Source organism: Channa argus, chromosome 18 (assembly GCF_033026475.1).
Source record: "Channa argus isolate prfri chromosome 18, Channa argus male v1.0, whole genome shotgun sequence".
Lineage (NCBI taxonomy): Eukaryota > Metazoa > Chordata > Actinopteri > Anabantiformes > Channidae > Channa > Channa argus.
The window spans coordinates 1,000,562-1,025,995 of NC_090214.1; the positions used below are offsets into that span (position 1 = coordinate 1,000,562).

A 25,434-nucleotide genomic window follows, 5' to 3' on the forward strand; every position below is an offset into this window, starting at 1 on the left:
ACATTTCAATATTTCAATACATTTCCTGTTTTCGCAATGATGCAACCAAAGTGTTTTTCTTACTGACGTCAACGCCGCAGTGACGCAGGTCAGTGCCAAAGTGACGAGCGTTGCCAGAGCGCGCGACTGCCGCACGCTCAGCTCTCCCGCGGGAGCTGGTTCTCACACACCGCATCCTGCTCTCTCTCTGCACGGGACACGCGGCGAGTTTGGTCCTGGTTTACAACAGCGGGGGCTGCGGAACCGGAACCAGGACTAAAAGGTCGTTGAACAGGTGGAGAAGAGAGAAACTGTACTTTTACCTGAGTGAGTGCGGAACGTTCTGTGTGTGTGTGTGTGTGTGTGTGTGTGCGAGCGCGCGCGTGTGTTTCCCGTAGCCCCCCCACAGTGGTCACGGTAAGATGAGTTAATGTTCATATAGAGTAACTAAGAAGAAACATATTTACACTACTGCCCCTTAACACACACACACACACGCGCGCGCACACTTTTACCAGTGAGAAACACGAAAACATGTCAGAAATGTCTTTTTGTTTTCTCTGTGTCATTGTGTGTGTGTGTGTGTGTGTGTGTGTGTGTGTGTGTTTCTATTGTGTCTCTTTGTTTTGAGCTTCTCTCTGGTCTTTTTTTGTATTTGTGCTCATGCTGTGTCCTGTTGTCCTCTGTGTCTCTGGATAGTTTGTGCCTTGTTTGTTGTTGTCATATCAGCTGAGGACATTTTGTCGTCCTTCCGTGTCTCAGCTTAAATATTTGTGCTCGTGTTGTGTCCGTGTTGAGGAGCTGATCTGATTCTGTTTGTGTTCAGTTCTTGTGTTACAGCTCCTACTGTTGTTTTGAGTCTCCGTGGTCCTTTTTATGTCTTCGTTGTCGTGTTCTGTCAGTTTCTAATCTTGTTGTGTCTCTTCGTAGCTGTCCCATGCGTCTTTGTAGTCGTTGTCCCTGTAGCTAAGGGCCCAACTGAGCTCATGGGGTCTTATTCCCTCAAAAAGATCAAAACAATGTTAATCCTACTAACAAGTTTTGTGTAACATGACTTTTTTCTAAGATCTAGTAAAACTATACGGACTGAGTGACCTGTTCCTTCATCAGCACGAACACATGCACCAGTTTGTCCTCCTCAGATTGACGGTGCTGCTGCTCAACATAGTCAATAGAGCAACAAATGTGGATTTATCTGCTGCAGATAACTGTTAAAAATACATCATCGCGCTTTTTAGCAAATTACTAGTAAATATCTTTGGCCCGTTGAAACTAGATTTCAGTCTGTTCTAGGACGTTATGGGCCTGTGTCTCCGCTGACACGTCAGGAAAGTCTCAAGGCATCAAGAAAGGAGCTGTTGATTTTGGTTTAATCATAGGATCTGTGGACAAAAACGTAGAAAATCTGCAGCTCATTATTGTAAGATTTGTTTACAACGCACTAATGAAATGTACACGATAAAGAATATTTACATGTGGACTCAGCAGGGGAGGAACCAGCCTCACCGGTTCAACCACGGTGTCCCTTTTTGAGACAGTGTTGCTGCATTCTTCTTCCAGGAAAGGAGGAAGGAGAGACCCCGGGGCTGATCTGCAGCCATGCACAGCTTCAGGACTACAGTTGCGAGGCTTCGGCCTTTAGGGGCTGCACAGACGGCACAGAGCCTGTCACAGCCCAAATTAGCCACAAAGGCCCTAAGGATGTTTCAGCCCAGGAGGCACCTGAATGCACCTGTGGCCGCTGAGCCCTTTCTCAACGGCACCAGCTCCAACTACGTGGAGGAGATGTACTTTGCTTGGCTGGAGAATCCCAGGAATGTGCACAAGGTACCTTTACTTTTACTCTCTGTTTGTGTTTTGACGTCTGATCTGAAAGTTGCCCGAGTGCTACCTCCGTAAAGACCCAAACCCTTTACTCTGAGCGGGCTCTGAAAGAGAAAAAACAGGAGTTGTGATTGTAGTGGGGCAGAGGTTGCACAAACAGACACTATCTGCACTCTGCTTGTTTGCATGTGTTTGAATAGTCGACCACCACAGTAGCAGGCGGCCGAGCAGAAAGTGGCGAAGCAGTGGGAAAGACAAACACTGTGAAAGTTCTCTCCCCTGAATGTAAGAAACCTCAAAATAGCAGGTCAACAAAAGGTGCAAGAAACCTGTTAACAATCAAACATTAACTACATCCAAATAGTTTGTTTGAGGTTTGTTCTGTACCCACAGATGATTCTGCTGTGTTTGCAGTCCATCCCTCGCTGTCTCCTCATGTAAGATCCACCCAGTGAGACTTTGTGCGTGAAATAATCATTTTATCTACTGTCTTTGTTCTTCTTATAGTTCTGCATATAGTAGATGCATTTACACGCTGACAATTCAGATGCTGAAATAAAGAAATGGTTGAGCTGAGAAACCGTAACGTTGACCACAGGGCTACAGCTACATCCCGACGTCGCCCTGCAGACACGCAATCACAGCAGAGCTGCAGCCCGGAGCTCGATCAAAGGGTCATAAATGTGCTTCTTGAGACTGTCAAAGACCCACCAGACCCCCTGTCTTTCCAGGAAAGTCTGTGACACCCAGCCTGTGCATCGTCCTGCCGTTCACTGACTGCGTTTACCTGCCCAAACCAGGCGACACGGAGAAACCAGCTTCGTCTGGTAACCTGGGAACGGTGCTTACGTGCACTTAAGAAACCTCATTAGTGGAAAAGCACATACACATGCAGCAGCAGAGTAACCGGACGTCTGACTTTTCCTCTGTGTGGCAGCAGAGTGACAGCACAGGGGGAGAGAAAGGGAAAAAAGGGGCAGGTCCACAACTGGAACTACGTGAATTTTGTTTAAGCTACATTTTCTGTCAAACTTTAGACAGACTTTGCTTTAAAAAGTGTCAGCATCGCCCTGTTAATGATCTGTACTTTTACTCAGCTGCGTGTTCCTGTCTGCAGCCTTTTGTTGCACACACGCACAGTTGGAGAAAGATGGTTAGAAACCTGGTTACACGTATACATGGCAAAGAAATGTTCAACAGAATTGACCTGGGGAACCTCCCTAATGCTCCACCCTGATTTCAGAAACCAGCTTCCCCGTGTCACCTGGTCACTTAAGTCCATGTAAATGGACTCAGTGTGGGAGGTCGTTGCCATTCTGGGAACAGTAGGCTGTTATCCCCCATCTCCAGTGTTGCAGACTGACTGTCACTAAGCATTAGTGGAGGCAATTCATCGTTTGTTTTAGCGTCTTAATTTAGGAGATGAAAGTTGTTCTTCAAAAGTTGACACATGAAATATTGATTTCATTTAACAGACTTCCACATGAGAAATCAGGTTTCCGCTCATAATCAGCCAGAGTCGGGAGTTTACTTTATTAGTGACTCTGCTCCAGGTCCCAGTGAGAAATGACCTAATTCACTCAAAACCACATCTGCTTAAGACAAGCATTTAAAACCAAGTGTCCCAAATGACTAGAGAGCGAGTTTGCCAAGCTTCTGTAGAACTTTACATTTAGCTTTTTGTGGGCCAAGTAGAAAAACCTCAGCTTTACAGTCAGTAAGCCCGTAAGCATCATTATGTAGATTAACCCAGAACCCTTGGACACAGGCCTTCACACTGGGGATTTCCTATAAACATGTTTATTGTGAGCATAAGATGGCAAAGTGGGGACGAATCGTATGAAAAGACCAAAAGCACCAGTGTGTCTCTACTTCTAACTAGTCTTTTCAGTGTGAATCAAAGCCTGACGGGACGTATTCGTCACTCTGACAGCATGTTGTCATGCTGCCTCTTTGTGAAAATGTGGGCCCAGCAGTTTACCTGTAAACAGCTCCTTCACAGCATCTAGAGACGACTTCCTGTAAGTCACTGCGTGGACTCGTGTTCACACAGTTCATGTTGTAAACCAGCCCTGGAGTTGCTTTCTTTGCCCTTTCTACTTGCACAAAGCGAACACAGTGCCCAGTGCTTGTGTCTCTTCAGTCTGTGGAGCTGTTTACAGATAAACTACTGCGCCCGTATTTTTCAGAGGGAAGGTTGGTCGTCAGTGGAGCTGACACTGAACAGTAAGATCCACCAGGCTTTGATAGGCACAGGTCAGGATGTTTGATCTGCAGCTGCGGCCTCTTTGTGGCATTTGAATGACAAACATATGGATGTGTGACAGTGTTGTGGTGTCAAAGTGTACGTGTGTTACATCCCCGTCTACCTGTAGTTAATGTCTCACTACAGACGCCTTGTTTTCCCTGAGCAACACTTTAAAATCTAAAGTTGTGCATCAACTAATGGATCAATGACGTTTCCATCAGCCTCAGCTGGGCTCTGAGTGATCTATGACATCAATTAAAAATCAATTGAGAAACAATTAATTAATTGAGAAAAGAACTGGCAGGTTAACGGACGATTAATCAGATGAGTTGCAGCCCTGTCGGCATCACAGAGCTGTTAGTGTAGCTGTGGTCGCTCAGTCCTGTTCGTGCCTGTTGTGCACGTGTAATTGAATCGATGTGACGTCACATCACCATAAGTAACATGTCTCCTTTCATCCTCTTTCCTCCTGCAGTCCTGGGATATATTTTTCCGTAATGTCAATGCTGGGGCTTTGCCTGGTGCAGCCTACCAGAGCCCTCCACCCCTCAGTGGGATCTCTGAAGGACTGGCCAGTGTCCAGGCACTGGGAGGGGCTTCGCCCAATATGGAGAAGCTGGTGGAGGATCACTTAGCCGTACAGTCGCTGATACGAGCGTACCAGGTAAAGTAGAGATCCACCTGTGCTTTCAGAGTCAAGCAGGAAATACTTGAATACTCCTGGATTTTCTATCTTGCGAACGAAAGGTTTTTAAAGAAGAGGCAGAACAGGAGCCTTATATAAAAAACTGCTGATTATATGCGAGTGATATCACTATGTAGCAAAACATACAGATCTTCCTCTTCGTCAGTGTCTTTTTGTTATCAAAAATTACATATTACATATACATTTTAAAATATTTCCGGTTTGTGTCAAACCATAAGTGAAACTTTGCTATTTTAGTACTTTTGTAGATATTGCAAAATTGTTAATTTTTCTGCTGTTACAGTCATTTGTATTATTATAAACATGCACGGTGGGGATTATGCATGTGTTTCTATAAAGCCTTACTTAACTTAACTTAAATCAAATATTTATTTATTTCTGAAATGATAGTAAATGTTAAAGTACAGCTCTCATGAGTAGTTTTGATGAACTTGTGAACCACTAGATGAACATTGGACTGAGACCGGGGGACAAGGTCCTCTCTGTCCCACAGCACTTCCCTGATAATCTTTAGAGGCCCCTAGGATTCTGCTGGCCTTCACGCTGCATGTGGACATGCATGTGCCAGGAAATCTTGAGGGACACTGTCAGCTGTTTGCAAATGACTAATTAGTGAAAGGAGCTAATAAACGGCCGACCTGTCAAAGCCGTCACGGGCTCAACTGTGTTGTCCTGTGTGTAGGTACGAGGGCATCACATAGCAAAGTTGGATCCACTGGACATCAGCTGTGTGGACTTTGATGATGCCCCGTGTGCTGTTGGTTTCCAGCATGTTGGTGAGAAAAATGAGTATTTTCATGTTTCATCCCTTATGATCAGATCACCACACATTTTATCATCATCATCTCCCACGATAGTCTTCGTACATATATGGAGAAAAAACACACAAACACTGTGACTCAGTCAAACAGTCACTAAAATCAGTGGTGCATAAAGTCGACTGAAGACTAAATATGTCAGCAGCTTATAGATAAGGACACAGTTGCACTGATGTCTTCTACATGTCAGCGATGACCTATGACCTTTTCACATAACTGTGTCCAATTAAAATGTTTAACATTACATTCATAGTCATTAGCCACTTTATTAGGTACACCTCTTCAATCTAATGCAATTCAAACCAGCAGCTCTGACATGAATTCTACAAAATGATCTCAGGTCAAATCTCAGTTTTTAGGTTGGAACTGCCAGAAAGGTGATAATTCTACTCTCTGTTTATTATTGAGGTTTGCCCGTAGTAGGACAACGGCCCTGGAACTATTTAGAGCCCGGTTCTTCTGGTGGAAAAGAGTAACCACGGTCCTCCAAAGGATCCTGGTCCACAGGGAAACAGGCCTTTAGGTCATGGAGAGTATTGGGCATCCACATCATGGGTGTGCATATGGAGTTCTGAACACCCTACGGAAACACAGCTATAGATGGATAGATTGGTCAAAATAAAAAATAAAATGTGATCAAGTATTTATAAATTAGCATCAACAAAGCACAATATAAGATATGAATACATAAATGGATTGAGATGGATTTGTTAATGGCTGTTTCTGAGATCAAGAGGGAACTTTAAAGCTCAGTGTGTTTTAGCCTGGTGTGTTTTTATCCTCCTGCACACTGTTTTCTTTGGTAGATTTAGTAGAACGACTAAGCAGATCGAGCCCTTGTCAAAGCTGCAAAGCTTGCAGACAGAATTGTTATAAAAATAAAATATAAATGTAAAGCATTAACAGATACAGAGAGCAGACTGGTGTTTGTAAAATCCTGCACACAAACAGGTGTTTTCAGCTGTTCTGGCTGATTTGACCTCTGCTGTATCCAGCTGAGAGGCCAGTTCCCAACAAATGATTAAACCTTATAGATTATTTTAACAGAATACTTATTTGTTAATTATTACCTAACATTAATATGTGCAGTTACCATCTCTTAGAAGAAATAGTAAATTGTTTATAAATGGTTGGACATTAATAAGCTATTAATTATTTGTTAATAAAACCATTTGGTAGGTGCAGCAAATATAAATGTTTTAAAAAAACATTATTAGAAAATGGATGCACTTTGTTTATGTATCATATTTAGTTGACCACTTTATTATTCATTAATCCATTGATTCATTTCCTAGCAAGTAAAATTAGATTTTGCACTTGCTAATATTGGAACATGTTGCATAGAAAATATGAGACATAATATTTTTTTTCAACTAAGAGTAATTATTCTAAACTTTATTCACTTATTATAGTTTGTGGTTCTTGAAAAGTGCAACAAATTGGAACGTGTGTGTGTTTGTGTGTTGTGCCTGTAGCCAACTGTCATTGTGCCCTAATGAAAAGCACAGGCCTCCAGGTTAAAAGACAGCTGACTGTTATGAGCTGTATGTAGTGGGATGTTTCTACAGTTAATAGAGCCATTGTTCACTGTTACCCAGTTCTGCTTTGTCCTGGTGACACTGAGGTTTACAGAGGTCAAACAAAAGGTCAGATTGTGTCCAAACCATTGTAAAACATGTTCTGTATGTCGCTTTAAACAGCTGTGTGTGTGTGTGTGTGTGTGTGTGTGTGTGTGTGTGTGTGTGTGTGTGTGTGTGTGTGTGTGTGTGTGTGTGTGTGTGTGTGTGTGTGTGTGTGTGTGCGCCTCCAGATTTGTCTCATGTTAAAGAACGTCTGAGTAGACTGACTGGGGGAGGTAGGACGAGACCCTCAAACCTTGCTGTTTGGTCTTGTAGTGGGAACATGTGGTTTGCTGCACATTAACACTAAAAACTCTTTATGTCTTTGCTATATGTCTGTTGGCCTCCTGGTAAAGTTCAATTAAAAACAAGCTTCCTGTGGTTTATTATTAGCTTATTAACTAAGCCTCATAGCATTGGGCTTGTTGCTGGTTGTTCTCTGCTGTCTGTTGGCTGGTTTTCATTTATTTTTTTGTGGTAAACATCAGGGCTGCAGAGAGTTTTCCATTTCTCTATCACTGTACACTGATAATATATAAAGGGGTTATAAGCTGTAATTAATGGCTTTATACTGTACATAATGAAGTAACAGCCAGTCACATTTTTATTACACTAAGTCTGCAGGTGTAAATGCTAATAATACGTTTATATAATCTTGGATCTTGATCCAAATGTCATTTCCCGTAGCATCAAACATTTAGTGGAGAAATCCATAACAAAGTAAGTCCGTCAACAGACGGTGGGTAATGATGGAGGGGGATTTCCCACAAGCCATCAGCTTATAAGTTGTTATTAATGCATTACAGCTGATGCCTTAGAAGGTGACTTATTCAAGTCCTCATTGCAGCTCACAACCCCTTCATAAATCAGAAAGCAGTACCAGACTCTCCTAAGGTAACTGTGTGTTTTCCGGCTCCTGCTAACCTTTGCTCAGCAGTCAGTGGGGTCCACCAGGGCTCATACCAGCTGCCTGCTTCATTAAAATGTTACTGTACAGTGATTAGATTCCAGGCAGAATCCCCTTGATTCATAGTGCGTTTGATCATTGGGCCATCGAGGAGAGCGTGTGTTTTGATGTGTGGGGGCTCAGTGGGGGTGGAAAGTCTAAAGATCACTTACATAACAGATAGGCAGAGCTGACTCTGGGATATTGGCCCAAAGAATCTGCATTAATTTGCTGATAGAGATATACAACCCCCCTTCCCCACCCCCCTCCTGTGGCCTTATCTGTGTTTGGTGGAACAAGGACATCATATGATAAACACACCCTACAACGTCTGAGACTGACAAATGTAACCTACAATTCTTCCTGCTGTGTGTTTGCTTTCAGCTGCTCCACTCTGTGTTTACTGATCAGACGAATCCACTGAATGTAAGATTCCTGATGTGAGATTCTCATATAAAGTCAGGAACATGAAGAATAAATAAATCAGAAATCTGCTAATCACTCTCTCAGGTTATTTAAATTTACCAGTTTTAGAGTTAAAGCATTTAATTTTAGTTAATTTCAAAACAGAAAACTAATCAGTTAATGTTTTCAATTCAATGTATAAACTGTCTTCATCTGTGAGACTTTCCTGTTATTCATTGTGCGTTTTTTAGTGGTGAACTGAATTTTCCGAGGAGCGTTGGACAAAAGCAGCAACTTAAGCCAAAGAATTTTTGAAAGCTGTGAAAATGTAAAAAAATTTTATAGAGCACAGAATAATTGGCTAATCAGAAACTTGGTTTGCAGCTTTAAACTCAGAAACGTTTTCATATTTAAACAGATATTTTTTTAATAAACACTACAAACACTACAAGAAAACCAATTCTTACACGTTTGTATTTTCCCAGAAAATTCCTATGAATTTCAAAGTGAGTTTTTACTTATCAGCTTATCAGAAAAATGATGATTGATTTGAAGCTAAACTAGCTGTAATATTCCTGTCAACAGGCTGGATTCTGATCTAAATGTACTGTAATCTTCCACATTAAACAGCTGTTGAAATAGTGACGGGGTCATAAGTTCCAGGAAATCTTAAACTCAGTGGAATTAATTCTTCCTTATTTTATCCTTTTTCCTGGTAACTTGTTGCTTTCATGGTCTTTTTCTGTATCACTTTCTTTCCTCTGACTCCCCACTGGCCTGGTATTTGTTTGTTGGACCTTCTCCCCATTGCACCGTGTTTACAACAGGTTTTTATGGACTGGCTGAATCCGACCTGGACAAAGTGTTCCGCCTTCCCACCACCACCTTCATCGGTGGCAATGAGAGCGCTCTGACACTCAGGGAGATTATACGGCGCCTCGAGGTAAAATACTTTAAATTGGGGCCGATGGTGCTTTAAATTGGGTCGAACTAATTGCACTATAGATGTGAGCCAGGGGGAAGTTGTAAGACCCGCAGGGACCCACAAGACCCAGTTTGGCCACTCCAGCCTCGACACACTGATCTGTCTCTCCTTCAGATGGCCTACTGTCAGCATATTGGAGTGGAGTTCATGTTTATTAATGATATGGAGCAGTGCCAGTGGATCAGGCAGAAGTTTGAGACCCCAGGAGTCATGCAGTTCAGTCTGGAGGAGAAGAGGACTCTGCTTGCCCGAATGATCCGATCCACCAGGTCTGTCTGTCTGTGTTGCATCAGTTTCCTCGAATCACCTCAGGGGTAAACTGGTAAAAGTGTGTGTTTTCATATGTGAAGAAGCAGCACCTCCTCCTGTTCACAGGTTTGAGGAGTTTCTCCAGAGGAAGTGGTCATCAGAGAAACGCTTTGGTCTAGAAGGTTGTGAGTCGCTGATCCCGGCCCTCAAGACCCTCATCGATAGGTCCAGTCAGAGCGGAGTGGAGAGTGTGATCATGGGAATGCCCCACAGGTACACAGGAGGTGGTGGTCCGTTATTAACAATCTACTGAAGATGAAATCACCTTTTGCAGATTTTTCCCTTTTCTCCCTCCTGTGTCTCCAGGGGCAGACTGAACGTGCTGGCTAATGTGATCCGGAAGGAGCTGGACCAGATCTTTTGCCAGTTTGACTCTAAACTGGAGGCTGCAGATGAGGTTTGAACATTATCAAACAAAAACAGACACTAAAATCCACCACAGCTTCCCAGAAAAAGGAAACAGTTTAGCATGTTCTGCCATATGACTATTTTTTTGATCTGCAAGTGATCTTACTGCTGCTCTTAGGGTTCTGGTGATGTCAAATATCACTTGGGGATGTATCACAAGAGGATGAACCGGGTCAGTGACAGGTACATCACAATGTCACTCATGGCAAACCCGTCCCACTTGGAAGCCGTGGACCCAGTGGTGCAGGGCAAGACCAAAGCTGAGCAGTTTTACTGTGGAGACACTGAGGGCAAGAGGGTAAATGGATTTTTTTACGAGCACATGTACGAAGCATCTGTTGTTATTTTTCCCCACACGTTCATAACCTGATGAATTATTTTCCAGGTGATGTCCATTCTGCTTCACGGTGACGCTGCGTTTGCAGGTCAGGGGATTGTGTACGAGACGTTCCACCTGTCCGACCTGCCGTCCTACACCACGCACGGCACCATACACGTGGTGGTCAACAACCAGGTGCCCATTTATGTAGAGTCAGCATCTTATTATGTCCATGGTTCCTTTAGTTCATGCTCACAATCTGAGTTACCAGGCATGAAGCTCAGGTATGAAAGGGGAGAATTTGTGCCAGGTTTATTTAATGCAGGTCACAGTAACTTTAAAATGATGCTTCACCACTGTGTCCTAAAACATCAAAAGGTCAACTTTCGGCTTGTCTCTTCAGGGGTCCCTTGGTGGCTGGGTGGGGCCAAAGCTGGTGGGGTGGGATTGGAACCTGAGGCCTTCTCCCTCCCATCCTAATGCTCTAGCGCAGAGCCACCAGGTCCCCCTGTGGCCTAAAACATTAAAAAGTATTTAAGTGGATGCAGAACAAACAGAGATTTCATGGCCTTTAGTTCGTGCATTATTCTTCCTAATCAAAACCACAATGCAGCTTGGATGTCATTGAAAGCATTGCCTGGAATGACAATGGAAGAAGACAGTTGTTCTTCAGATACAACACACATATGGAATCTACATTCTGACTACAGTGACTACAATCCTGTGTGTTTGTGTTTCTGTGGTCAATGCGGTAACTGAATCTCTCAGTCTTCAAAAATGGAAACCGTTCACTCTAATCCTCTCAGATCGGCTTCACCACAGACCCTAGGATGGCCCGATCCTCTCCGTACCCCACAGATGTAGCGCGGGTCGTCAACGCTCCCATCTTCCACGTCAATGCAGACGACCCAGAGGCCGTGATGTATGTGTGCAATGTTGCAGCCGAGTGGAGGAACATTTTCCATAAAGATGTGGTTGTAGACCTGGTATGTATGTACAGTATAATGCAGGAATGTATTTAAATGTTGCTTTGATTGCAATGTGGTTCCGTTTCTCACAGTAAGCAGCACCTTTCACTCATTTGTAATGAAGCGATATCGATTTTCCTGTCAGACAGGACCTAAAGTGCCTAAAGTGTTGCCACTCCACGTTCAGGTGTGTTACAGGCGTAATGGCCACAATGAGATGGATGAGCCCATGTTCACCCAGCCGCTGATGTACAAAAGGATCAAGAAGCAGAAAGGGGTCCTGCAGAAGTTTTCAGAGAAACTCATTGCAGAGGGAGTTGTCACAACTCAGGAGTACGAGGTAAAGTGCCCGGCACAGCATTCCCATCTGAAGATGCTCTTTTTACATGCTCCACTTGCGTCTTTCAGGAGGAAGTGGCGATGTATGACAAGATCTGTGAGGAAGCTTACACTCGCTCCAAAGACGAGAAGATCCTTCACATCAAACACTGGCTCGACTCACCCTGGCCTGGTGAGCTCCATGAGCCTCCTCCCTATGATACAGAAATGCAGTCAGGACTTTTCTGGCTTCAGTGGTTTTGTGTTTCTGTCGGCAGGTTTTTTCACACTGGAGGGTCAGCCTAAAAGCATGAGCTGCCCTTCCACTGGTGTCAGTGAGGAAGAGCTCGGCCATATTGGAAACATCGCTGCGTCCGTCCCAGTGGAAGACTTCACTATACATGGAGGTACTCTCCACTCTCGTCCTCTACATTTAAATCTGCTGGCAGTCTCTTTCAAATGTTTATGTTGTGCTGTGGCTTCACGCTTTAGGCTTGAGTCGCATCCTAAAGGGCCGTACAAACATGGTGAGCCAGCGGGTGTGTGACTGGGCTCTTGGGGAGTACATGGCCTTTGGCTCTCTGCTCAAAGAAGGGATCCATGTGCGCCTCAGCGGACAGGATGTGGAGCGAGGCACGTTCAGGTAAAACATACTAGTGTTGTCTAAAATGTGGATATATTGACTATTAAACAGAGTTTCATGAGTTCCAGTAGTCATGATCAATTACCATAAACAGGTACCAGCTGCACATCCTGCTGCCTCCTCTCACTCACTCTCAGCGTTGTCTCCTTGTCAACAGTGTTGCCAACTTTGCTGCTTTCTTGCTCGATTTTGTGTATTTTCAGACTGATATTACTGATATGACTTTATGTGTGATGCAAACTCAGATGAAGCTAAAAAGCTGAACAAGGATGTAGAATTCTGTAGTTCCTGGTCATAGCTTGTCTCAATTACTGCAATGCCGTGTTGACGGGGTCACCAGCAGCAGGACCCCTAATTTTTAATCAGCTGAAAAGGAAACATTACACCAAAGTCTTCCGATGCACTTAAATCCTTAGGGAAGAAAATGGACTTCTTCTGTCAGCACTTTGCTTTGATGTTTTTCTCCTTGTCTTAGATTCTTGCTGCCTTGTACCTCACTTGTAAGTCGCTTTGGATAAAAGCGTCTGCTAAATGACTAAATGTAAATGTAGTAGAGCTCTGCATAATTTAATAAACACAAAGAACTTTAGGCCACCGGCCACAAGTTTTAGTCCACAAATTCAATGGTACCAGTTTTTGTCCATCTATTGGGGAACGTGTCCCATACTGGATAAATCCCTGTGTAATAAACTTGATTACACATCTTATGTTCTCTGTTCTATTTAAAATGTTTGACTGATGATCTCACTGGTGGCAATTCTTTCACCGTTTTACTGTTGTACTTGATGCTGGTTTGCTTCACAGCCACAGACACCACGTTCTTCACGACCAGAACATCGATAAGAGGATCTGCATCCCGATGAACTACATCTCACCTGATCAGGCTCCTTACACAGTCTGCAACAGCTCTCTGTCTGAGTATGGAGTACTGGGTGAGTCACTGAAGACCCTGTTTCAGTATTTATTCATCTTTTTATTAGACAGGAGACGTGAGGGAAGAGAGGGGGTATGACATGCAGCATTGGTGTTTTTGTCTTTGTCCTGCAGGTTTTGAACTGGGCTTTGCCATGGCCAGTCCCAATGCACTGGTCCTGTGGGAGGCCCAGTTTGGAGACTTTCACAACACAGCTCAGTGCATCATTGACCAGTTCATCAGCCCCGGTCAGGCCAAGTGGGTCAGACAGAACGGCATCGTGCTGCTGCTTCCGCACGGCATGGAAGGGATGGTAGGAACTGAGAAGCCAAACCTGCCACCTTCTGAATTTAATAACCAGTCAGTTCTTGTAGGTGCTACTTGTTTTTTCTTCCACCTCTCAGGGGCCAGAACACTCGTCTGCTCGGCCTGAAAGGTTTCTGCAGATGTGCAACGATGACTCTGATGTTTTCCCTGTAAGTTTGTGTCCCTTTGGGTTCTGTAAAAAATTGAACTAGAACTTGCCCAGAGTTATCTGAGTGAGTCTGCTGAGGGAAGAGTGGTTCACTAAGTACGATGTGAATTAAAGTGTTGTTATTATTATTATTATTGAAATTAAGAAATGTAATTTAAGAAAACTCCACGCAACTATCTTTAGAGCAACTCCCAGATCCGAAAACATCAGTAAATATCAGAATCTTTGTGAAAACTGAGTGATTTAGATTTAGGAATTTGTTCGTTTGTCTTCAGCTGCAGCATGATCCTGGTGCATCTTGGCTGCATGTGGACAAGAGGCCTGACTTTGAAAAGCAGCAGAAACTAAACAAAGTGGTTACAGGGGAAAAAACATTCAGTTCATTCTCAGGAAGTTTTCATCTGGGCAGATTAAAGCACAAAACTAATCCTGTTTTACTTGATGAGCTTTGGAAAATGGATGAAATATTATGTTTTGTATATTTTGTCAGCAGGTGAATTAATCAAACCATCTGGATTTTACCTGCAACTGCAGCTGATTCCTAAATGAATTAGCTGCCATTTTAATAATCAAGAAATAATTTCTTTGACACAAAAAATGCTCAGAATTGTTCCGGATTTTCACTTTTGTGAAAATTTGAATTTGAGAGCTATTTAATTTGTACAGTGTAAAAATATGTTCTACAACAATCAGCACGTTTAGTTTTTCCTGCAGAATCGATCCACTGATAATTTCATAGCTGAATCTGCAAACTGGAATTGATCCAGTCCAGCTTACAAGCTGCTCTCTATTAACATCCTCTAAAGCATCATGGGAACTGTAGTTCCAAACCCTACAGTGTAGTTGTGTAGTTGTTAAAGAAAGACGAGCAATAATAATGGCTCTTCGCGAATGTGATTAGTATGTTCGTCCCCAGAAACTGTCGGAGGACTTCGCGGTGCGGCAGCTGTACGACTGCAACTGGATCGTGGTAAACTGCTCCACTCCTGCAAACTACTTCCATGTCCTCCGCAGACAGATCCTGCTGCCCTTCAGGAAGCCTGTCAGTGACACACACATCCCCAACTGTGACTCCACACATCAGATCATGCGTCTTCTAGGTCACTAAACGTGCACTTCCTCTGTATCTCTTCACCTCCAGCTGGTGGTATTTTCTCCCAAGTCGCTGCTGCGTCACCCGGAGGCTAAGTCCAGCTTTGATGACATGCTGCCAGGTGAGCACTGACACAAAGGACGAGAAGACAATGTACGTTGAGCTGTGTGTGTGTTGTGTTAAAGTTTAGGGTTTGTGCTTGCTGCCCTGCAGGCACTCACTTCAAGCGTCTAATCCCAGACGACGGGTCTGCTGCCGGCTGCAGCCCAGTAAAGGTGAAGCGAGTCATTTTCTGCACCGGTAAGATCTACTACGAACTGACCCGGGAACGCAAGAACAGAGGCATGGACGAAGACGTAGCCGTCTTGCGCATCGAGCAGGTGATGGTGGCGGTGATTTGTTCTCTCAACGTTTTTTCTCAGCCTTCAGACGCAGTGATACAGTCATTATTTCAAAAAGCAGGATGTGAGGAAGCATATGTTCAAAGAGAGAGAGGGCTTTTAAAGTGTTGAGTTGTATAAAGAGAAGTGGATCATTGGAATTTGGAAAAAGCCAAACTTAGAAGCTACGGCTTAATTCAGACAGATTTTGGTGCAGAGGAAAAGACCAGTTAAGTTTTTACCCCTCGGTCTTTATGAAAAAGGTATAATGATCATTTGATTATTACGTATTTATTATTTATTTACCTTAAACATATTATTGGTTATTCCCCTGGAAGCTGTTTCTGTCTTGTGTGTCATGTAATGCCGGAGTGGATGGAGCAATTTCATGCTATAACACAAAAGATTGATTCATTGATTCCTGCATTGCCTCTACTCATGTTTGGTGTCTGTCAGTCTGCAGCCTGGTTCTCAGTAGCTTATTTCTTCTCCTTTGTTGTCCAGAAAGGATTAACGACACATCAGTCGGACACCGCTCCACTCGGTGACGTTCACGAACATTGTTCTCCTTGTGACAGTGGAAAGGATGAACTGTGGCGTCGGTTCTGTGGCTCAGTGAGTCCGGCTTCTCTTTGTAACTCATTTGGTGTTTTCTCTCGTCAGCTCTCGCCGTTTCCTTTCGATCTGGTTAAAGCTGAGGCCGAGCGCTATCCCACTGCTGATCTGGTTTGGTGTCAGGAAGAGCACAAGAACCAGGGTTACTACGACTACGTCAAGCCCCGCATCTGTACCACCGTCACCAAGAGCCGCCCTGTCTGGTAAAAGCTCCGCTGTGGCTCCTAAGAAGGCAACAGATGAATGTGTGTGTATGTGAGATGACGTGTGTGTGTGTTTGCAGGTACGCCGGCCGTGAGCCTGCAGCTGCTCCAGCCACTGGGAACAAACACACTCACCTCATGGAGCTGCAGCGTGTACTGGACACGGCGTTCGATCTGAAGGCCTTCACTGGGAAAGTGTGAAAACCCTCAGTCCACCTGCTGAGACGGCCTTTGTCTTCTGCCTGCGACATGTTGCATTGATGCATTTTTTTTCCCACAAAATATTGACACAGAGGTGTTAACAAGACAAAAACAAGCACACAATGACTCACTGGCTGTTAACACCGTGACCATGAAGACTTCAGAGCTGGACACAAAACATTCAAACTAAATCTGCATTGACTGTATGAATTGATAATTATACCAGCAAACCCCAGAGACCTGAACTGTTCTTACTCCTTTTTAAATCCCCTGCAGGGTGCGAGTGAAAAAGCATCGATTATACCCCAACACCTCCATTTGATTTTTCCAGCACTTTTAAAGGCGAAGACATTAAAAATGTCAAACTATACCTCTAAAGACAGTATGACCACATGGGACGGTGCTTTCTAACCTGACCTTTAAATATTGGTGATCATCTAGTTTGAAAATCAGAGTAGTGGGTTTTGTACTATAAATCTTTGAGTTGGCCTGAGTTTGATGCTCTGAAAAGTAGAACATTTTAAAAACATGAATTCCTGCCTTTTGTGGACAGTGTTTCCCTGTGATGGTCGACACATCCTGCACGTTGCTCCGCAGTCATTTACAAATGACAGGCTTGTTGTCCGCACGTCCATTTACCCTGAACACAGACTCACGTCTTCTTCTCCTGGTCACTTTGTTTTCCACCCCCGACCCCCCGATGACTATTTATTTCTTCTTCAATCAGAGCCCGTCTCCGTTTGTGCCAAATGTAACTGAATTACTTGAAGTTTCACTTTTCATTTTAATAAACCAAATCGTAACTAGTGGCAGTGACGTATGCAAAACACGAGATTCCTCAGCTTTGAAAGATGTATTTATTTTCATATACGTTCTCTTTTCAACAAATAAAGATTATACAGTAATTAATACCTGTGGAAGCAGTGCTGTTGGAGGTTTCTGGAACACTTTAAACAGTCTTGGACTTGTAATTATATTATGCAGCACTCACAAAGTTATAAATGCAGCAGAGCAGTTTTCATTTTTAAAGCAGTCTCTGCATTGTACAGTAACACATAGATTAGGTCATTAGAAAAAGCCACAAATTTAACTTAATTTAAAAGAAGAAAACTGACGAGTTATGTGTTTATAAAAGCTAATTTAGTCGGTGACTCCTCTCACTTAACAACTCCTCCACTTCTAAACCCAAACTCACATTGATTAAGGTGCTGTTGTGGAACATTTGGTTGGATTCCAGTTGGGAACCTTCAGGAACCAATACACTAGCAACACTCAAATATCAAAATAACTAAAATCTTTACAAAAAGTAAAGAGGTGATTATATAGCTTCTTATATAGTCATCTGTGAGTCCTCACAGATGACTCCTGGATGGTCCGAGGACATTTTCGATGAACTTAAACAGATCCATGTGATCCCCACGTTGTGCCTGCAGGATGGCACAGTAATCCTCCAAAAGGCCGTACAGTTTATCTGCAGAAGAGCCGAAGCAACAGCACGTTATGTTAGACGCTGCTGCCACCTCATTACATTTTCTTTAGGAGTTTGAAAGGTCAAAAACAATTCTAATTTCCAAATAAGAACCAACATGAATCATGTTCAGATAATAATGTCCAACAAAATGTGAACTATAAACAGTACAACAATTTAAACAACTTAGTATATTTACTTAAAGGATGTATTTTTCTAAATTGATAACATTCTCTGGCATTTTTCATTACATTATAAAAACTTTATTTTACCACTTCTGTGTTTGTAATCAGTGTCATTTCATAAACTCCCTCCACACATCAACAGCAGTTTTTTAATGTCCCATTAAAATCCTCGTACATTGTAAAGCTACAGTGTGTAACTATTTTAATATATTTATTAGTGCTAAAACTTATTTTAGTGGCTCTAGAAACGAAGCTTTTGTCATGAAAACTCTCACCAACTGTGATTCCTTTTCTGACCAGCAGGGTGTAGATCTTCTCCAGGTCACATTTCAGGTTTTCATCCCTGAAGGTGAAGAAGGCCAGTCCTCTCCTGGCTTTAGCTGCCGCCATCAGCTGAATCAAAGCTGAGTGGGAACAAAATATAAAGGCTCAAGCTGCTGATCACTTATTCATTCATCAGTGAGAAATGTAAAGGATTTAAAACCTGTACCTTTGAGTTCTGGGTCTCCGTTGAAGGCTCCACAGCCCCACTTTCCTGTGGCGATGTCTGGACTATTGTCTCCGTGTCCCTTAAATCCACAGTACGCCTTCAAAAAAAAAATGTAAGAATGATACTTGAAGAAACTTCTCCCACTTTAATGTGCAAAACACAAGATACCGGATCAGAATAAATGCACACGCACACATCAAATCTGAACCTTTTCAAATGTTCCTCTTCTCATAGTAAGACAGGGACAATTAAAAAAAAAACCCTGAGTGAAATTTTTGATTTTATGAAAAGCCACCAAACATAACAAACAAACCTTGTTCAGTTCCCGGTTGATCTTGGACTTATTGTACTGGTCATTCCTGTATCTGAAGTGCAGAGCGTCGATGGCTACGATCTGCCTCTTCAGCCGACACCAGTTGTCTCTGAAAAGATTGAATTAGTGAGAAAACCAAACACCCTTAACACCTGAAAAGGGGTGAAGCACCAGTTCGTACCTTTCCAGGTTGTCACGATAAGGACCCGCCCACTCGAAGGTGTCGCCAAACCCGGAGTAGCAGCTGAATTGCTGAGAGCCTTAGAAACACACAGTGGTGGATGAAGTACTCAAAACCTGCACTTGATAAAAGTACAAATACACCAACAAAAATGCAGCCTGGTACCTACTGGATGGTCGTCTGGCTTTTTGTCAGAGTAAAACTGAAAGTGTTTGAGTAGTTTGAGTCGTACACAGCACATTTTCACATTTGGAAATTTAATATTCACTTCACTTAATCATTCAATTAAATCAGTTAAACTACTGTGTCAGACTGTGGATTTATACCACAAACTCCTAATCGGTTCCTTAGTACCTGTGATGAGGACACACTCGTTGTCTGCAAGTCTCTCTGTGAAGAGACGGGACACAATCAGCTCTGGATTCATGAGGAACAAAATCTCTTCTTGCAACAGGCCAGAGCCCAGCACACCTCCACCGATCTGACTGGCAGCAAAGTCCACCTGCACACACACACACACACACACACACACACAGAAATTCTGGACTGAAACAGCTGGGGATCGTCGTTTCGGGTCAGTTCTCACCTGTAGCAACCCGGTGCCTTCAGTCTCGATGCTGCCACTTGACGTCACATGCAGTTTGGGCAGCGACTCCTTGCAGCTACGACGAAAAACACAAACAGGTTTAGACTGAAATAAAAGCGCCGCTTTAGCTACAGCACACGTTCGTTAGTCGGCCCGTCAAGAACCAGATAGAAACATCTCGAAAACTACTGACTGGATTTTGACAAAATTTTCAAAGCTTCATGTTCCCGTCAGGATCTGAGCTACTTGGATGCAAAACCCAGCATAGAAAGGACTTGGGTTAATAAATGTTGGGTAAATAAATACAGTGGCTAAAAGTATGTAAATGTTTGGGAATCACTGGTGTTTTTACCCATTTCCACAGAAGACACCGAGTGTCTTTTTGGGGGGACATTAGCTCCCCTTCCTCTACCTTTACAAGCCAGAGAAGCAGCCCCACAGCAGGATGCTTCCGACCATGACAAGCATCTCTCACTTCATTTCTGGATCCATCATCTGACTTCTGCTTTTCAACAACTGTTTCACAAAGTGACTAGAATGTTCATTTGTCTTTTTGGTCACACACACACACACACACACACACACACACACACAGCAACTAAGCTGGGGTTCAGTGTCTGGCTCATGTGACTGGAGGAGCTGCGGATCGAACCAACAACTGTGGGATTGGTGGACGACCGCTCTACCTCCTGTGCCACAAACCCCCTGGGATTTTATGCTACATTATTTTAAAGTCATTCACTGCCCTCAGGAGAATAACTGGCTGCACCTGGGAGGATTCGTGACCTTGGTGTTTGCATTAGCTCTACACAGACTTTTTATTCTCACCTTTTCCAGTCGAGCCTGTGTGCGTCTGTGAGGCAGCACCTCTGAAACGTCACCAGTCCTCTTGGTGTGGTCTCTGCAGAGACGGCAACACTAAACAATCTGCACTGATATGTGTGACACACAGGAGGAGAAGGAGCTTCAGCGGCCACTGACTCTCACCTGTCACCTCTCTGAAGTAGTGCATGACGGCCCGCAGCTTTTCTTTCTTCCGTTGGGACCACTTTCCAAACAGGCTGTGTGCAGCATGAAAGGGAAGTCACATACAGTGCAAGCATAAGACGGGTTGCGGTGGCTGTGGGGGGGGTGTTACCTGATGAAGTTAATGGTGGGGTAGCTGTGGTACTCGGAGTTGGGTTTGGTTGTGTTGCGATGAGGGAAAGTGCAGAAAAAAGCATTAGCGAGCAGGCAGGCTATCTGAGCTTGAGACAAAGTGATGGCTGCAGTTTGTCCACTCCGGAGCAGCGGGATGCCCTGAAAACACACACACACTTCATCATCACCATCATCACCAGGACTAGTGAAGCATAGAGTCCAGTCAGTTTCTTACCTTCTTGACATAGTGAGGCAGCTTCAAGGCCAACGCAGCGATTTTTGGAAACAGTGAGCTGAAGTAGTTTTCTTGTTTCGGGACACACTGGAACAGAAATATGAATATTTTTTTATTTTTAATTTTTCAGTTACAAGCTGGTAACTTAATAATTTGAAGTAAATACAGGGAAACTCGCCTTAACTAAGGTGGCGAGGGCATCAAACGACCACTCTGCTTTATACTTGGGGTTATATTTCATGATGGCTTCCTGAAGACAGACAGAAGCTAAACATTTTATGTCCCACAGAGACAGATCAGACCGTGTTCGTGTGACTGCTGACATACCTGCACATGTTCCACATCTACTTTACTCTTTTTGCTCAGCGCCTGCAGCTGCTTCCAGATCACGTCCCACCTCTGCACCTGGGTCTGCGACCGTCCACAAAAACGTAAAATCTACTGTAAACATGTCATATTTTTGGCCGTGACAGAGGAATCACTGTGTTTGGCACCAATTTTTCAAACATTCAAAGTCAAAAGAGGAAGAATTGTGTGGCGACATAGTTTTCTGCACACACACACAAATTATATTTTACAGACAAATTATCAAACAGAGTTCAATTTGAGAACACGAAAATCAATTTATCAGCATGTTTGCTCTTATCAGCCCTTCCAGGTTTTGTCACTTTTTTGAGATTGTTGATAAAAACATAAATAAACGTAAAAATGGTGATGCTTTTTGTACTGTTTTCACATTTTCAGAGGTTCGCTGAATTCCCTGCAGGGACTGATTATCAAATGCACTGAAACAACAATTAATACCACGTTGGGATTTGCACATTTGGCTATTTGCCTCAAGTCCCACAATTCACACAGAGTATCATGACAAAGACAAAAGTCCTGCATGTCTCAATGTCAACGTGAAGTCCATGGAAATGATGCAGCCGTTTGTAACTGTACTGAAAATGTGAATTAACCTCTGTGGTTGTGCTTTACTCATTGGCTTTAGTCAGTTCCTCTGCCGTCCCCATGTTAAATATCCCTCTGCTTCTAGCTGAAGAACTCCTCCAGATGATGTCATGTGGAAGAAGAGGCTGATCAAGACTGCAGCCTCTGTTGTGTGCTGAAACACACAACGACCGCATGATGTCACCTGGAGGAGTTTTTGATCTGGAATCAGAGACATTTGTTTAAAGACATGGTTTTATCCAGATCATACAGTAAATACGTAATTGTCGACTCCTTGGCTTCCTGTCTTTGTTCTATGTGAGAACTAAAGTATGTTCTAATCATCCTTTAGCTTCCTTAACATTTATTGGCTCCCGTGTAAATGTATTCTTTGGATGTTGTAAGCCAGGTCACCGTAAAAAAGCAGGTTGTGAACCTTTGTGCGTTTCCCATGTGTTTAAGTAAAAGGTTACATATTAATAAAATGTCCTCCCAAAAACTACAACCACACGACCAACTTCACATCAGTTTTATAAGTTTGGAATTTGTTTCTATTTCACACACTGAGTGAAACACCTGCAGCATTTAGGATGAAAAGCTAAATCTACAGCAAACCCACATGCGTATTGTGAAGTACTTCAAACACACCTTTGACATTCCAGACTTGACTATAAAACTTGACTGAGAACACGGCATCTTGACAAAGTTACTGTGCCACATGTCTCTTCCTTCCTGGGCCAGAAGTTCTGCCCTACTGTTGAAAGCAGCCACCTGGAAAGAAACAAGACAGTGTTTTATGAGAATGTACTGTGTTATGGACTTAGTAAGAATACAGTAGTAATGCAACAGTGTAAGAGTCCTGTGTCTGATATAGTAATGTGTCAGTACTGCTGTTACTACTGATACCTGTAATTTGTAGAAAACACTTCTTTTCTTTTGCATAAGGTGGAATCTAAATACAGGTGTAGATGAAGGATCTGACTAATTCATCCACAGTGGAGTAGAAAAATACATTTTAATAAAATAGGCTACTTTAGTTCAAGAAGCTTTACAGAGTACTTCAGTACAGTCCTTGAGTAAAAGGTACTTTGTTGTAGATGGAGAGAAAGTCTTACGTCTACGAGCACAGTGTGAGTGTTGCTGAAGGTCAGTTGTCCCAGCTTGATGTCACACTGTGGAAGTGCCTTCAGGTCCTGCAGGGGACAACAAAATGAGGGGACCTCCTCCCTCCCCTCCACCTGTCTGCATCGTACATCTATGGCACCCGAGGCTCCAGAGGAAGAGGAGCAGCAGGCCTGATTCATGCCATCGTCTTCTTCTTGCTTGGGTTTGTAGTTGTTGGCCTTGTCATGCTGCCGTTTGTCAGCCGTGTCTGTTTGACTGCTGTCATCGGGGTCTTCAGGCTGAAGGACAGATTTCATCTGGGAACTGTCATTACGGTGTTGATCCCTGGACATCTGTGGGTTTTAGGAACAGGACATTATGAATATACATATAGTGCATTAGGTGATTTGTTCATTACAGCTTCCCACTGACTCAAGTCAATTCAGAGAAATTCATTCCTACTCTTGTTACTCACAGCATTTCTGTGACATCATGGTTATTTTGTTTGTCATTTTACATTACTATTCACTTGATTACTATTTACTTAATGAACTTTTTAAATATTGTTCCTAGATTTTTATTTATTTTTTTTTTACTGTAAACTGTGCATTCACATTTCGCTTTTTTGGTTTTTGGATCAGGTGTGTTCAGTGAATCAGATGCTGGCAGACAACAAAGTGAACTAGTATGTTCCAGCTTCTGATTGACAGGTAGTGAAGGCTTAGTTAGAAAACAAGCAGAGCAGGATCCTTGAGAACCATTCGTTGAAAACGCTGGTGTCCGTAACCGGATATCCGCTGACAGAAGTCACCGACGCCAGCCTTCCAAATTTATTCTCCGGCGATATTAAAAAACAAACAAACAAGTCTCTAGAAATAATTACTGGTATTTTGGGACAAGTTTTAGAATGCAAAGGGGCCGGTTTAGCCATCCGGATAAAACGTATTCAGTGTGTTTCATGTTTAATAGAAATACATGATCGGTTTCTCCGAGTTGTGGCTCAAAAGGAGCTAGTTTCCTGCCAGGTAGCCACCGAGCCGCCATGTTTGTTTTGGTTTGAAAACGGAATCTCTACCCTGGAGGCGACTTAGAAAACTTTTTCATCGGTCAGCCGTTTGATCACATCATCATCCGGATGATTAAAGGCCCACTTGCTTATTTTCGAAAGGCTTTCGGAATCACTCTAAATGTTTCCCCACGACCTTCGGGGTTTTTCAAACATCGGGCTCTAATTAACATCTACGTAAACTTATGTTTAGCGCCGTGAAGGAATGTTAGCTAACGTTAGCACACACGAAGCAGAAACTGGAGCTTTCGCGTTTTAAACGAAAACTCAAAAAACAGCGGTGCGGTCCACTCACCTTTCCCCAGAGGCTGCGCTGAATGAGGTGAAGGTGTATTCGTGACTTTCGTCGATGAGAACGGGGCCAAAGCGTCCACGCACAGACTCACCACAAGTGGATTTTCACTTTGAAGCTAAAACGAAAGTAAGCGGAGAGTGAAGCTCTTGATACTTTCATTATGACCAGAATGTTCGAACTGATCCAAAAACTGCGTTCAAGAAGCTCCGTCCGTGTTTCATTGTAGTTTTTAGCCTGTGCTGGTGGATGGAGTCGTTCAGCATACAGGACGAGTGGTGGCTTTTATTTTTTTTATTTTTATGTTTTAGCTACAGCTGCCACATCAGGGATTTTCACCCATCAATGCATCAAAACCTTTAATCCAATGGTGGAATTAGTGAGATCACAGCTTCTGGGTGGGATGTGACCTCAGCTGGGACAGACAAAAAAAAAAAAATAATGTTGAAAACTATGAACACTGACATTGTATTTTTCCTGTGGAACATTTATTTATCAATCTGACAAACTACATGAAGGTAACACAACTGGCCAAAACTGTGGCACAGTGCTGCAGTTTGCTCCTGCTCGGTACCAGCGAAGTACTGCGTGTAGTGGACTTTAGCGTTTGAACACAAGATGGAAGCAGCGAGCCAGCAGTGATGGTTTACACCACCACAAACGCTTCTTTACACTCTTCCATCAGTAATATTCAACGACAGTGCATCCAAAGTAACTTTTTGCACATTTTGTTAAGTTACAGCCTTATTCCAAAATGAATCAAAGTCATTATTTTCATTACAGTTCTATAAAAAGACATTTGTTTGAAATCTTATCTTATCTAAAAAATAAATCACATTACATAAGTATTCACTGGCTTTGCTTAATTCTTTGTTGAAGCACCTTTAGCACCAATTACAGCCTCAGGTCTTTTTGAGTATGATGCTACAAGCTTGGCACCTATTTCTGGGCAGTTTCTCTTATTCTTCTTCACAGCCAGATCTCTCCAGAGATGTTCAATTGGGTTCAAGTCTGGGCTCTGGCTGTTCCACTCAAGGACATTCACAGAGTTGTCCTGTAGCCACTGCTT

At 43.1% G+C, this 25,434-nt stretch overlaps 2 protein-coding genes across 11 annotated transcripts; one reads left to right on the top strand and one right to left on the bottom strand.

Moving 5' to 3' along the window:
• The first annotated feature begins 104 nt into the window (after nt 1-104).
• ogdhb (oxoglutarate dehydrogenase b) lies at nt 105-17,284 on the top strand. 9 transcript variants are annotated; one of them, XM_067484471.1, is made up of 25 exons: nt 105-396; nt 1,540-1,806; nt 4,527-4,715; nt 5,440-5,533; nt 7,386-7,430; nt 9,373-9,488; nt 9,645-9,799; nt 9,906-10,052; nt 10,146-10,236; nt 10,366-10,545; nt 10,633-10,761; nt 11,373-11,552; nt 11,722-11,874; nt 11,943-12,045; nt 12,131-12,259; nt 12,345-12,495; nt 13,300-13,427; nt 13,543-13,721; nt 13,813-13,884; nt 14,159-14,236; nt 14,800-14,925; nt 15,025-15,097; nt 15,190-15,356; nt 16,020-16,174; nt 16,255-17,284. In XM_067484471.1, the coding sequence occupies exons 2-25, from the start codon at nt 1,579-1,581 to the stop codon at nt 16,373-16,375; spliced, it is 3,189 nt and encodes a 1,062-aa protein (XP_067340572.1). In that variant the 5' UTR covers nt 105-396; nt 1,540-1,578; the 3' UTR covers nt 16,376-17,284. The 9 variants fall into 9 exon arrangements, with proteins under 9 accessions (XP_067340572.1, XP_067340573.1, XP_067340574.1 ...); XM_067484472.1 differs by having other exon boundaries at nt 105-306; XM_067484473.1 differs by having other exon boundaries at nt 105-274.
• Nucleotides 17,214-24,850, bottom strand: pargl (poly (ADP-ribose) glycohydrolase, like). Of its 2 annotated transcripts, none has more exons than XM_067484480.1 (15): nt 24,369-24,850; nt 23,019-23,360; nt 22,552-22,674; nt 21,301-21,411; nt 21,152-21,223; nt 20,974-21,060; nt 20,737-20,897; nt 20,586-20,659; nt 20,427-20,499; nt 19,367-19,674; nt 19,013-19,091; nt 18,832-18,940; nt 18,519-18,615; nt 18,304-18,432; nt 17,214-17,846 (listed from the first exon to the last, which is right to left on the bottom strand). In XM_067484480.1, exons 2-15 carry the CDS (start codon nt 23,358-23,360, stop codon nt 17,728-17,730), a joined length of 1,884 nt encoding a protein of 627 aa, XP_067340581.1. In that variant the 5' UTR covers nt 24,369-24,850; the 3' UTR covers nt 17,214-17,727. The 2 variants fall into 2 exon arrangements, with proteins under 2 accessions (XP_067340581.1, XP_067340582.1); XM_067484481.1 differs by having other exon boundaries at nt 21,301-21,384; nt 24,369-24,847.
• Nucleotides 24,851-25,434: the final 584 nt, after the last annotated feature.